Below are 13900 nucleotides of genomic sequence, written 5' to 3'. Positions count from 1 at the left end.
CAGTGCTCAATCTAGGACAGAGGATTAAGACCATGTTCAGAAAAAAAAGGTTAATTCACAAGATCAATTTTACAAACCTACAGGAAGAAAGTCATAAATTAACAAGATTGATTTCATAAATTTACAAGAAAAAAGTCTTTTTTATTTGGTCTTTGAAAGGCATCACTCAAATTAAACACTACTTATTTTTCTGATCATTACGCTGAAACAGGACTTGTGAAGTACAGTACATGTTGGATAATGGTTAACTTCTGCTTCCACTTTTCCCTGTTTATTTTGATCTCAGTTTTATTCATCACCATTAACAGCAATGTTTTGTTCCTGTGCTCACTGTAAAATAAATAAACACATGACCTTACAAGCACTCTGTAGGGGAGTTGTGCAAAATAACCCCAACCCAGTGCCTTTTTCCTACTTCAAGTTACAGTCTACCAAACCCAAACAGCACTGTCATCCCTCAAAAACCCAGGCTCCTTTTTATCTGAGCTCCAGGTACTGACTATTCTGATACACTCACGCTCAGATGGGCAGGGAGAGCCAGCATATCAACAGAGGGATCAAATTTAGACTTCCTTTCACTGTTGGTATGTCAGGCCCACAGCACCTCAGGAATTCATAAAAGTGAGTGATGATGGCCAAGATTTATCCATCTCCCCCCTCGATGCTAGCTCCCAGCCCCCCAATTTTCAGCACTTTTGTTTGTGTTTATGTAGTGGTAGAAATATCTTTTTTGTAATACTAAAATCTCAAAGTTTTTCAATTTGGCACACATTTATTTCTCAGTTTACAGACTTGCAATGCTGTGTTCATGTCCAGCATGGAAAATCACCTACTCTTCCACTCCCTCACAGTCACAAGGATGGATTTAGGTACCTAAACATGGTACTGTTTGATTTTACATGAATCAGTACTCTTTACTACAGACAGATTTCGGTCAGTACCTATAAAAGTACGTAGTTTGGTACCCTAGTAGATCAAAAAACCTGTCTGGGGTATAGCCTTCCCAAGTTTGATTGGGCTGTACGCTCTACCTCCAGTAAGAAGATAGAGAAAAAAGAGATTAACAGTTTCTGTTTTAACTTTGCCCTGTGAAAATCGCTCTTAAATATCTTTTAAGTCTGAACAAACAAAGCACACTGACAATGCAGAACCTTACGGGTACAGGCTGCACATCTATGTTCATTCTCATGTATAGTTTGACAGACTTCCTTATGCTGACTGGTTGGTAACACATCCAACTGCTGTATTTTGTTTTCTTCTCGGTACACAGCTACCACACTGTGTCTGACCTTGCAACACTTGTATTCAAGGCTAAGAGTAGATGGCTTTATTTACATCACGCTGTGTTCTCAGTGGAGGGGACAGCCATTCAGTACCCAGACCCCACGGGTCCATGCAGGGACTCTCAAAAGAGCTTAGCAATGGCAGTCTCCTCGGCTACCCGTTCAAAACAAACCAGTGTTACCATCCCAACATCAGTGAGCCCTGGAACACGCAGCCCAGCTCATTGAATGTGTGCAGCAGTGGTGACAAGACTACTGAAAGCCTCTTTAACAACAATGGCTGAACCCCCCCCTCCATTAGCTGACCAGGGACTGACTCCAACTTTCTCACACATCAGCTGTAGACACCAGAGGCTTTAACTATGCTCTCCTTTGTTGTGGTAAATATTACAGGCATGGGGAAATAACCTGTCACTCAACTGTGAGAGAGTTTGACTGACACATCAGGAAACTACACGTCACCACTGAATGCAACAATTCGTCTCACATGTTAAACCATAAATACAACTTCTGTTAGGATGTTGTAACACTCTGCTCTGAAAATAGCTGGAGGAGCAGCAAACTAGTTTGGGGGATCTGGGTTTTGTCACAAGGTATGTTGGATTTATGATGTTTGCCCAAAGGTAAGAACAACAGTCAAGAAATAAATGTGAATGTAGCAGATATCTTCTCTTGTTTGACATCATTGTATCGATCGGGGCATTGCTCAATACAGGGCTTTATACACCACTGTGAATTTAATTTTATATTCAAAGCAAACTTTATTATTGATAATTAGATGAGTATGACAAATGTTTTTTTTTCGTACAAGAGACTGAATGAGTACCTGTGTTTTTTGTGTTATGCTACACTTTCTCGAAGATTTATTTTTGCAAATGAGAGCAGTGATCCATAAACTTATGTCTCTTGTACAAAAAAGAGCATTTGTCATACTCATCTAATGATCTATAATAAAGGTTGATTTAAATCTAAAATTAAATTCACAGTGGTGTATAAAGCCCTGATCCTTCAACCTATTTGGTCTAGATCAGTTAGGTTGGATCTGTTGAGCCTGATCCTGTTTGCGTTTCCACAGCCAACTGTGCCCCCTCTTGGTAGGCGGCATGTAAACCTGATGCTAATAGCCACGTCAGTTACATAGTACCATGAAGCCACAGTAACATGACTCCATTGCAGTGTACCTCGTTAATAAATCCAATGAAGAAGAAATATGCGTGCGTATGTGGTAAATAAAGAGTAACGATGGAAGACATTCAGCAATTTGTCTTCTCAGTGATTTCTATGTGGCTCTTTGATACAAAGTGCAACCAAGCTTTGTTTCAGAGAAGGCTGTGTGCCGCGAGGAGAAATACAGCAGCCCCTGTCGCATGGTAAATGACGATTCATTTGACCAATCTGGAGTGTTGCAGCTTCATCTTCTGGGATCAGCTCGGTTTAGTCTGACTCCCCAACAGAAGGGTCTCAAAAAGTGGGATGGTTCATCTCAGTTATTTGGGGATCTGACCCGGGACATGCCATAAAATGTGTGCCGAAGACGAATCAAACCACTTGGTGGAAACCGGGCTTAAGATGCAGAAATAAACCATAACCTGGTAAAATACTTCTCTCATTTATACAATTGCTAACAAGAGTATATTGTTGTCCTCTTCCTTATTAGAGGACAAAGTGGTAATAAAAGCGTCTTTCACACCAATTTTTATGGTATTTTAAAATAAACATTTCACAGATCCCTTAGAAAAGGCAGTGTGGGTGGTCAGACGTATAGTAGACAGGGTGACTGGAGACACATCAGACAGTAGATGATTTCTGCTCAGTGAAGACTGTATACACTGTGCACCATTCAAGACGCATGTTTGTCTTTCACTGAATAGTCGGATATGTACCTGAATGCCTCAGATATGGACAGATGCCTGCAGAGCAACACATCCCATGACGTCACAGGGAAGTTATACTAAAGCTTTTAATCGCTTCACAGACAATGAGATCCCTTTTCTCTTTTCTAAACATTTCTGCGTGTTGATCAGACATGCCCACAGCTAAACAAAACTCCTACTTAAATCTACTTAAATCAACAACCATCCAGTATGCATAAATGCTATTTTTTTGGAAAAGGAAGAAAAGAAGTGGTAATGTCCTTAAGCTACAGGGACGTGATGTGAATAAACTCAGCGGGAACTGTTCAAGGAATTACAAGTTCCTACAAGACACTTTGAAATGAGGCCTCTGACAGTTTGGCACACAGATGAGGTGATTGATGGGTCTCCTTACCAGCACAGAGGAAGCCGTTGTGACACATGACGAGTGAAAGGGATAAACAGCTGTAACTTGCAACCTTTTAGTCGCAAGTTCTGCATGTTCCTGTATTGATCGACACAAGCCTTGCTCAATCGTTCCGACATAACGTCACACTAATTGTTCTGTGTTTCAGCAGGAGTAATGGACATTGTGACTCAGGCTGTCTGATCACACACACTGTCAACACTGATCAGACTTGGCATATCTCTGCAAACACACAGTCTATGGAGGAGTGACTAATAAGTAAAGAGTTTTATCAATGAACTGAAATAAAACACTACAACGTGGATGTAAAACCACTAAAAACCGTTGCTTCTATGAGACTCTGCAGCAACATCTGCTTAAGGATGTGTGGCAGCTCAGACCTTCCTAATCCTTTCTGCTGGAAATTTGCAGCTCCACTAGAGCTGAAGTTTACAGAAGTTCAGCAACTTCACTCTCAAAGATGTGATATTCTCATTTATTGAAAAGAAAAACATAGTCCAAATCCAAAATATGGCTGCAAAATGTTCAGCTAGGATGTCTGCATACTTCCATTCTGCACCGAGCAATAACTGCACTAATCTCTCTAATCTCAAATGCATTCTCAAGGCTTTAGATTTCAACAAACATGCAACAACTGTTACCCAACCCTGAGTACTGCAGCTCATACAAGGATCTTATGCGGAGATGTTGTTCTCCAAACAGTTCCAAGCCAGTTGAGCAGACATGAAGAGCTCTTTAAATGGATGTGAGGATTAGGGGTGTAACCAGCTCCTCTGGGGGAACACTACACATCCCCTGAGGGGCTGAAAATTTCTTCACAGCACCATTCCCACTAACCCACACACCCTCTGCTCATACAAATAACAGAGCGGCAGGAAAGGCTCTCTAATTATGGAAGGTGTGTGCGTGAGGTGATTTCTTTTAAAGCATAATAACCCGCGTTGTAATTAAGAGCATTTGATGCAGCCGACGACTGCCACTCAAAACCTGTGAACTGTACCTGCTAGAGGGCAGTCTCACACTTCCTTCTGTTCCCTCAGCCAATGAGCAGGGCAGAAGTAACCCAAGTAGAGGTGGATTGTAAAGCCTGCCTGCTAGGTCTGCTTACATAAAGACATATTGGTGTCACTGTGTAGTATGTTTTCCAGCACGAGTTGACTCTTACAGAACATGTAATGCAGTAAACAAAGCTTGGGGGTATTCTGAAATGGTGTAACTATGCATTTTGTCCAGCAGGGGGCACACCAACTCTTAAATAAAGTCTACGCTATCTGCAGTCAAGAGGTAGAAGGCATTTGCTGGAATCTTTGAGTGTATGAACCCTGTTTTACCTTCCAGGGGGGGAAACTACTGATGTCAACTATGCAGATTTGTTTTCCAGTGTCTATAGGAACTGAAAAACTGTACTGACCAGCTGTCTTGTGTCTGTAGGCTCCCGTCTTATCAGCCAAAAAACATCCTGACCAATCAATACAGGGACACTTCTAACTTTAATAAATTTACAATACATTTCATTTTGTGATGTGGGGCCTTCATGGATCAGACTTGGTTGTCCTGTACGTCCCACAGATGCTTTACTGCAATCCAGAGCAGGGGTTCTGAAACATTTGTTTCACTGCCAAGTAACCCCTAACAAGTCCAAACAAGTTTCGGTTGGAAAACAAGTTTTAAAAACACAGCACTGTGCTATTAACATCTATTGGGTATATTATTTAGTTTATGAGCTTAAACTTACACTGAACTTCAAACACTGATTGAACAAACAACATTAAAGGAATTTTGCTTGGTTGCTATTTTTTGAATATATAATTTTTGAATCTTGCCTGAAGTGCCATTGCTTACCCCCAGGGGTACACGTACCCCCATTTGAGAACCACTGATCTAGAGCTGGGGTTCCCAAACTTAGCTATGCCAAGGCCCCTCAAATAGCATTTGCTTCTGGCCGGGGACCCCCTTTGAATACCAACAGACAATGCTTCAGAATATGTAAAGAAATGTCAACTTTAAAACAAATTTTCAAGCTTTTATTCACTTTTCAGTAATTATTAAATTTGTTTAGAATAGGAAATTATTAACGAACAAAAGCCAGATTCACACACAGTTTGTTGCAAAAGGGAGAAGGTATTTCAGGGCTCTGTATGCCTTTCTTACATGTAGCCAGTAGTTTGACAAGGAATAAGCGTTAAGGTTCAGCTCAGTTTTTTATTTTGATAGCTCAAAACTGCCATGTTGACATGCCGCGCTTGCAGCTGTCACACCAGGTGTGGTTAGGTACGATGCTCTGATCTAGTCCTGTTGCCATCACAATTTGGTCATTGTCACAGTAAATATTTCACACCTTGATGCTCACCCATTTGTCCTGCTTCTTATCAGACAAAATGTTCTCTAACAGATCCCACCAGTCAGGTGTTATTATAATAAGATAATCATCATGACCCTCTTTATCTCTCTGTAACTTAATTCTGTTCTGGTTATCTGCCCTTCCAAATTCCTACATTACAAGGTAAGGCAGGGAGAACAACAAAGGTGAAAGCAGAAAAGGTCCTCTGGGTACAGAATAGAGTGGGCATCAGTGAAAACACATGCACAGCATAAAAAGAGGAGCTATGGTGGAGATTGTTTGCAAAGCAAATATTAGAAAAGCATAAAGAAAATGCTAAAGCAGTTTGAATGGAGGGCCCATTTTACTATTTGCTGATTGGATGCATGGATATAGACTTTGACCTGAACTAAAGCTTTGTTGAATTTTGGGGTAAAAGGTTTGGGAATGAGCTGTCCTTAATTTTGGGAAGGATTTTCCCAAGGACCAGAAAATATGAAACCAAATAACTAAAGGAGGACAGACTTTGATTTTAGAGGCTCTTGATGGGTTAAGCTTCAACTCCCAAGATGTAAATATTACCCTGACCTTAAATGTTCCTGAACCTCTAACTTTTTTGTTCCTGGACATTTCTGCTCTGTTGAGTACAACAAAAAGGCCAAGCAAGGTTCATCTTTTCTTTTTTTGCATCTGGAGGAAAAAACAACAAAATGTCAAAATGAAGTGAAAGATTTAGTATAACATCACCAGTTTAAATAAAAGTGTAAAAAAGTGTCTGAAAAGATGAACTCTTTTTCACAAGTTTTAGCCTCTTTGATTTCATATATAGTTAAATTAAAAAGTTGTTTTTTCTCTGACTTATTTTCTTATGCTTGGTTCTCTTGCTGACCCACTTTTTGCAGTAAATTATTTTAAAGATTATATAACACTGACGCATTAACATAAACAATAATGAATAGAAACAGGACCCAACCTCTGCATGGAATGTGATTCATAGAGGGCACAGACACTTAACATTTATTACCCAGGGTGCACTGGATGTTCACTTGGCCTACTTAATGTTGTTGTAGTTGTAAAAATGGCTGGGAGGCAGTTGATTAATCATTGTAAGGACAGTAACAGAAGCAGGGAGGAGCTGTACAGGTCTAATCTGAGACTCACCGCACAGCTAAAAATGTGTGGTTAGGGTTTGACAGAAGCTTGTCTTCTTGGCACTTCTCAAACTGAACTTCCTACGGAGAAGATCAGGTCACATGAGGTTAAGCACCAGAGAGACGGACCGAATGTCTCCGCAAAGATCTGCATGTGAGAGCATCTCTGCCAACTCTGACAGTTTCCATAGGATAAGGAGCCATTTCTCAGAACGATGCCAATGCCTCAGTTTGGCTGCTGAGAGTTTCGGTTTAATCATCATTCGACTGTTGATGTTTGTTTTCATGAGCTGAGACTCAGAGTGATAGTCTATTGAAAAGACACACATCTGTTGTTTATGTTATCCATGGCTGGCGCATGTTCAAGGCTTTTGGCTGAGGTTGGAGGTGGATGACTGGGCATGTGCTGCTTGATTAGTCTGCTGTTCTGTGCAGTGCCTCAGGCTAATGTACATACTGTCATGAGTATAATTTAGTGCAGAAAAAGAGCTAGCAAGTCTGACTGGTAAAGTGGGAGGACCACAGATTGTTTGATCCTCACACAGATCAGCAGATAAGATGGTTAAGTGTAAATTAACCTGACATAAATTCACAGTTTACCACCTGTTGGGGTGAAGATCTGCAGCGTGTCTATCATGCATGCGCCTGCCTGGTGGGACCTATCACTAAATGAAGAAACAGGCCTGATGAAAGGCAGAATAGAGCAGCTCCAGAGTGTGAACAGATCAGCTCTGCAGCAGAGGAAGATTTGAACAGCTGTTTTCAAACCTTTCACTCGGCTGTGCTCCTGTGTCAGCTCATGAGCACAGCTGAGTGGAAGTAAACAGTGAAGTCTGCTGGATAAACTATGTACTGATGTCACCTTCCAAACATTATTGCAACAGTAAATTCTGTGTTTACTGTCACAGTAGCACACTCTGTGTGCTGTAAAATATAATGCAATGAGTTAATTTGCACTTTCATTGGCTGTGTCATACAAGAAATCACAATTAACATGTTGTTAATGTGTGAATCTGTTGATATAACTAGAGATGCACCAAAACAGTCCCGATACCCGGGATTTGATATCACCGATACCAATACTGATCCAATTCAATACCAGTGTTAATTTTAACTTTAATCTTTATTTTAAGGATGAGACTGAGACTATGTTTTGGTCTTTTCAGGCTTTTCTAACTTTGTAAACTAATATTTAATAAAAATATATTTTAACTGACCATTATTATTTTATGGGATTATAAATTGTACATTTGTAAAGGTGTGAATAAATCTCCAATACTAACAGGAATTTGGATTTAACTGTAAATCTCAACAGTGGATAAGTGAGGAGTTGAACTTTCACATATTCCAAGTTGCCGTCAGAGTTATTGGTGAAACAAGTGAGATACCTCCAAACTGCTGAGCCACTATTGCTCTCTTTCTTCATAATATCTAAACTCTGTCCATCACAGATTTGCAGACCTACCAGTGTTGGTGAACACAAAAGAGCAGAGATCTAAATAGATCTGTCCTTTGGTACAGCGCTTTGTCATTGATATCCGATCTCACTGTTTGAGTCTGTAATGGAACTGAAACCTGATGCTAGGATTGGATCAGTGCATCCAAAGCAATAATACAATTCATGTGTTCATCTCACTTGAACGATGGAGGCCTGAGCATAATGTCCACACTTTCATTTGTTCTGTAAACGTGGCCTCTATGGTTATTCTTCACCCTTTGTTGCCTCAGTCTTGTCTTTAATGCATGAATTACTGTGATGTGTTTATGCCTGTTCAAATTTTGTGTGATATGTTGTATGTCTTTTATCTTTTTTTAAGCCTGTTAAAACCATACATGTGATTTTTTTTTTGTATTTTAAAACTTAAAGTTTACATTTTAGGCTGCCTGTTTGACAACTGACTGGGGACTACAGCTGGAAATTAACCCTAAAGGCTAAGGCTGCCTCTTTTACTGTACTGTAAATTAAAGGGAGACTGTCCACAAAATTTTTATTACATTATGATAGTGCAATAGTACAACTTAATTCTTCAGTACTGAGTAATGTTGTTACATATCTTTCATATCCCCCACATGAAAGCAAGGCTCAGTGGTGTACCTATTTTAATAGGATTGTAATGATGTAAGAATTTCAAAATCCAAAGCAGTTACTGGATAAAGTCTCTATTCTGGCTTATGTTTCTGTAGCACAGCAACAAAAGTTAAACTCCTGGGCACCTTAATTAAAAAATTTCCTGTTGTTTGATCCATGATGAGCTAGGCTACAACATAGCACACTATGACGTGATGCGATAAGATACCATACAATATGATAAATTGCAACTTATTATTGTCACATCCGTCCGAGGGATGCACTAATACAGATCCTGGTATCGAGTATCGGTGGATCAGAGCACCTCAAAGCTGGATCGGTATCAGTGGGAAAGGGGCCAATCCGTGATGCCAATTAGGCAATCAGCTCTTTGCCTTTTTTTACCAACGCTCTTTGCTACTTGATTTACAATGTTACCTTCGATGCACTTTCTTTTTTTTCTGCATTACCAGTCTACAGGGTGTAAAGAGTTTACAACTGAATAGAATTTCTTTACATTCTGAAGCTCTGTTTTTACCAAGATGCCGCTAAACATTTAAACATTGTTGTAGTTTAAATTAAAATCGACTTCAGTAATTCCATTTACTTGTCATTTGCCTTTTAATGAAAACATTACTAGTTTTATCCCACAGTAGGACACTCAGGTTATTATTTATCGGTATAGGTATCAATCAATACCCAGAGCCTAGGTACCATTATCAAAAGGGAACCAGAAGAGTTGGACAGGTGCATCCCTAATCTGTCCTCAGCTCATTAAAAACTTCTCCAAGATTTATAAAAGAATCCACATCAATCACTGTTGTGTGCTTTTATCTCACATTCTGACACACAACCTCTTACCTGTCTATGGTCAGCTGTATGCATTACAAACTAACTGTCCAACAATTTTAAAATGTGGGGTTAGTCACGGTAAGCACTGCTGCATATGTAATCTTTTTAAATGATTGCATAAGCAGTTGTAAAATGTTAAGAATATCTTCTTTTTACGGTCCAACACTAAATAAGTGACATGTGGACATTGTTATTCCAATGCTGTAGGTGAAATGTTGCACAGGAAGCAAAATGTCCCTCCCTCCACAGTGGTATATCAGTGATGTATTAGTGTTGTTTCCCTGTCAACTTTGACCCCCTCTCATCTCAGTGACCATTAAAGGTACAGCTGAAGGTTACCGTTAAGCTCCACTCTGTTTTCCTAAGAGGATATATTTTCCACCTGACATTACCAAACAAGGGGGAAGGGACAGAAATATGAGGACATGTCTTCATGTTTGTATCACTTAATTATTTTTGGTCTAAACCTTCTCCTGGACTTTAAGTACAGGTTACTACAATCCAAAATACTGGCTGTGACCAAGGTCCAAGTCCAACGGTCGACATACCGACCTGTATTATCAGTGAGTTTCGCGCACTGTGAGCCCAGTTTAAACATTGCTATTAAGTGTGTCAAAGTTTTCATCTGAAGATGCAGTGAAATCATTTAAAGTAGACAGAAGACAGACAGAAGACAGGAAAAAAGGGGAAAGATAAATGAGGAGCATGACTAATGCAGATGCAACCTTAAAAGTGCAGTTTGGTAGAAATTTGATTCTGTTTATGCTCTAATGAAAACCTCATCACAAATCAATCAATGTTAGGCTCTAGATTATAAACAGTAAGCCAATGAGCTTTTTAGTCTCAATGTGGAGCTACCCTTTGCCTGCATTCCTTCTAACAGCCAGCAGGGGGTCAATACAATGGTACACTGTACTGAAGTGTGTTATTGATTTCATACCAAAGTGAAACAATGTGTTGCTGATCTCAATCACTACTTTGAGGTGGTTTTTGATGCTGGACAATGCTCATTTTATGAGTAATGCCTCAGTTTAGTCACCATGCATGTAATATTATAGCCCCTGGAATTTATAACAGTAATTCACTTATTAAGTAATCCCGCATGGTAGTCGCTGAAACAAAGGCTGCTGCACACATCTTTTCTAACATAGGAGAAAAATGTGTGAACCATCGGGCTCTTTAGGTACTCACCCTCCCTCACTCTCTGCTTCCTCGGAGCTCCGCCCCCCTGCTCTGGCCCCAGCGATGCTTCCAGCAGCCCTTTTCCTTCGTGTTGGGGTGCTCCTGTGGAGGGGGCTAGCTCTCCTAGCCTCATCGCGTCCTCTCAGCTCCTCCCTGACGTGGTCCTGCAGTGTCGGCAGAGCATTCTTCAATGACTTCATCTCCTCCTTCAGCTCTGACACGCACTGGATCAGAGCCTCCAGGCGCTCCAGCACCTCAACCTGACCCCTGGGCATACCTGGACCATCCACCAGCATGAGGCCAGTTCCCTGATCATTGTGTCTGTTGAGGTAGAAACCGGGACAGGAGCTTCTTCGTTTGGACTTGAAGCCTTGGTAACACACCACAGCCAGGCTGATGCCGGCCATTCCAGCCAGTGCTCCCAGCACCAGCACTTTGCTGTCTGCCTGGGCCATCCTGCACGCCTGCAGAGAACGGATGAACAACACATGTGAAAAGTGACAGCAGCATCAGAACATCATTTGTCCTAAAAGCCAAAAATTAAAGTATTAGTCTCAAATGAACATTTCTGACATGATGTCTTCAATAGGGACATAGCCTGTTGACAGTTTAGTTTATCTTTTCTATGAGTCTACATTATGAGGAATACAGGTCTGATCTTACATGAATGTCTGTTCTAAGGGTCAGGACTGAACTTGGGCAAAAAAGCTTTCAAGTTTTCTGCACCCCCCTAGCTGAAATGACCTATAATGAGACTTGAAACTTCAGCTGTGCCCACTGGACGCTTTTAAACAGATCCTGAATGATTTGGAGGTTGATGCATCTGTCTGCAAATGTTTTGTCTGATGTATCTAGTGCAGTTTTGAACCCTAGAGGTAGTTCTTCTGTATACTTGTTGTTTTGAATATGGCATTTGTATTAGTGTCTGATGTAACCATGTAGCTGTGCTGCTGCCTGTCCTGGCCATGACACTCTGGGAAAAGAGGTTTTAATCTCTAAGAGTCTCTTCCTGGTTAAGCAAAGGTTAAATACAATAAGTAAACAAACTCTAAACCTTAGTTAAGGATGATTTATTTTTTGGTAACCACAAATGTAAGTCTCGAAAGCAAAGGGGGTGGCTGAGGTTGTGCAGAGATTCAACAAGTCATCAGACTATGTAGCCCAGGCTGCTTTGGGAATACACTGAAATTTTGCTCCACAACAATCTACTGTTAGTATTAGAAATATATAAGATCCTGATGAGCAGGGCACTTGTTGAAAATGTCAAAAAGAAAAGAGAGACTTCAAGAGATCAGTCACTTTTAACATGTGTAATTGGTGATGAATTTCTTAACAACAGAGTCCCTGAAGAAAATTAAACCCATGATAGTTCACCTGAGGTCAAGTAATAGACATCAGCCAATCAGCTTGTGCCGATTAAGAGAAATATAACTCGAAAAAAACCAACTGGTGTAAGTTAGTTACTTTCCAGCTTTCCAACTTGTCACAAATTAAATGAAGGCCAGAGAGTAAGCCCATTAGCCTGCTGAAACTAGTTTGCTTCTTAAAATAACACAAATAAATACATGTTGAATTACTATTCAATGATACCCATCCTTTTCTGGATCAGCTACGCTCTAAATTGTTATCTTAACACTGGAACAAGTCTCGGGACGTCCTGTTGAGTGTCCTCGAAATATCTCTTATAATATAAAAACATACTCACAAAACACAGCACTTCAGGAGCTGAATGAAACCCATATGAACATCAAGAAAAGTCGTCCAATGCCCAGAGCTATTAGCATTTAGATTTGAGTCAATATTGCTTCACTGACGCTACAGTGAATGAAGTCAAACATAAATACCCAATAAGATATCGCTTCCCTACAGCAGAGGCTTTACTGTGAGCTAATGTGAACTATGACAGCAGGATAAACAAGCCCAGCTTAGATAATTGGATCAACAACCAACAACCAGCGCTAACCAACCAACAAGCGTGAGAGCAACATCAAGCCCTAATAGACTAAATATCCAGTGTCTGAATCACACCTAATCCTTATTTATTCACGTGTTCAGGCAATAATTTAGATTACTGTGTTGATTATCTGACACAAACAAAGTCCAGCTGTTGGCTAGACAGTCGAGGTGACACTTTCCTAACACAGAAAACGCAGAGCTACAAACGTCACAATGTTCACGTTAGAAAAACGGATTCACGAAAAACAGAAAAACACTAAAAATAAAGATTTTCAGTCTCAAAAGTCACAGATTAGACACGATAAGACATCTTACTGAAGAGGGGAGCAGGCTCAGGTCGGGGACAACAGTTCGCCCGTGTAACCGTCTAAACATTCCGTGCAACATCTCTTCCTCTTCGAACGTTCCGGTCTGTACCTGCGTCAACTCTACAGTTAATTAAAAACTGTACGTTTAGAGACGCATTAGGGTGTATGTGGTTCAGGAAATTATACAATCCGTCTATGAACCAGATACTGAGCATATACGACCATCCTTCGGCAGGACACAGAAACTGCCCCATAATGGCAGTCTGACTGTGATATACAGTAAGTGTAAACCTTTCCTGCTCTTCCTGATGAGCCAGAAACTTGTCAGGATGGGAGCTTGCAAAAAAGATGCATGTCAGATAGTAACCTTGTACTGAAGCCCCAAGCAGCAGCCACACATTTTTACCTTTTTTTTTTCCTGAGTTAACAATTTAGCCTGGGTTGTTTCCTTGACTGGATAAGGCTCAGGCCATGTCTCCCAGCATCAGAAAGTTATCCTG

The 13900-nt window shown here is 40.4% G+C and overlaps 1 protein-coding gene across 1 annotated transcript in view; it reads right to left on the bottom strand.

Moving 5' to 3' along the window:
* rmdn2 (regulator of microtubule dynamics 2) overlaps nucleotides 1–13487 on the bottom strand; it is a 45514-nt gene extending 32027 nt beyond the window's left edge. Inside the window, exons 1-2 of the mRNA XM_074676485.1 lie at nucleotides 13408–13487; nucleotides 11146–11600 (exon numbers count right to left, since the gene is read on the bottom strand). Of these exons, the coding sequence (XP_074532586.1) occupies nucleotides 11146–11600; nucleotides 13408–13479 (527 nt within the window). The 5' untranslated portion in view covers nucleotides 13480–13487. The remainder of the gene's footprint in view (nucleotides 1–11145; nucleotides 11601–13407) is intronic.
* Between the last annotated feature and the right edge of the window lie 413 nt (nucleotides 13488–13900).

The sequence above is a fragment of the Halichoeres trimaculatus genome, unplaced genomic scaffold (genome assembly GCF_033239565.1).
Source record: "Halichoeres trimaculatus isolate MK-OKI-2021-1 unplaced genomic scaffold, fHalTri1.1 fHalTri1_scaffold_8, whole genome shotgun sequence".
In the NCBI taxonomy this organism is placed as follows: domain Eukaryota; kingdom Metazoa; phylum Chordata; class Actinopteri; order Labriformes; family Labridae; genus Halichoeres; species Halichoeres trimaculatus.
Note: the sequence above shows the minus strand (reverse complement) of the source record. Positions and strands in the feature narration are given on the sequence as shown.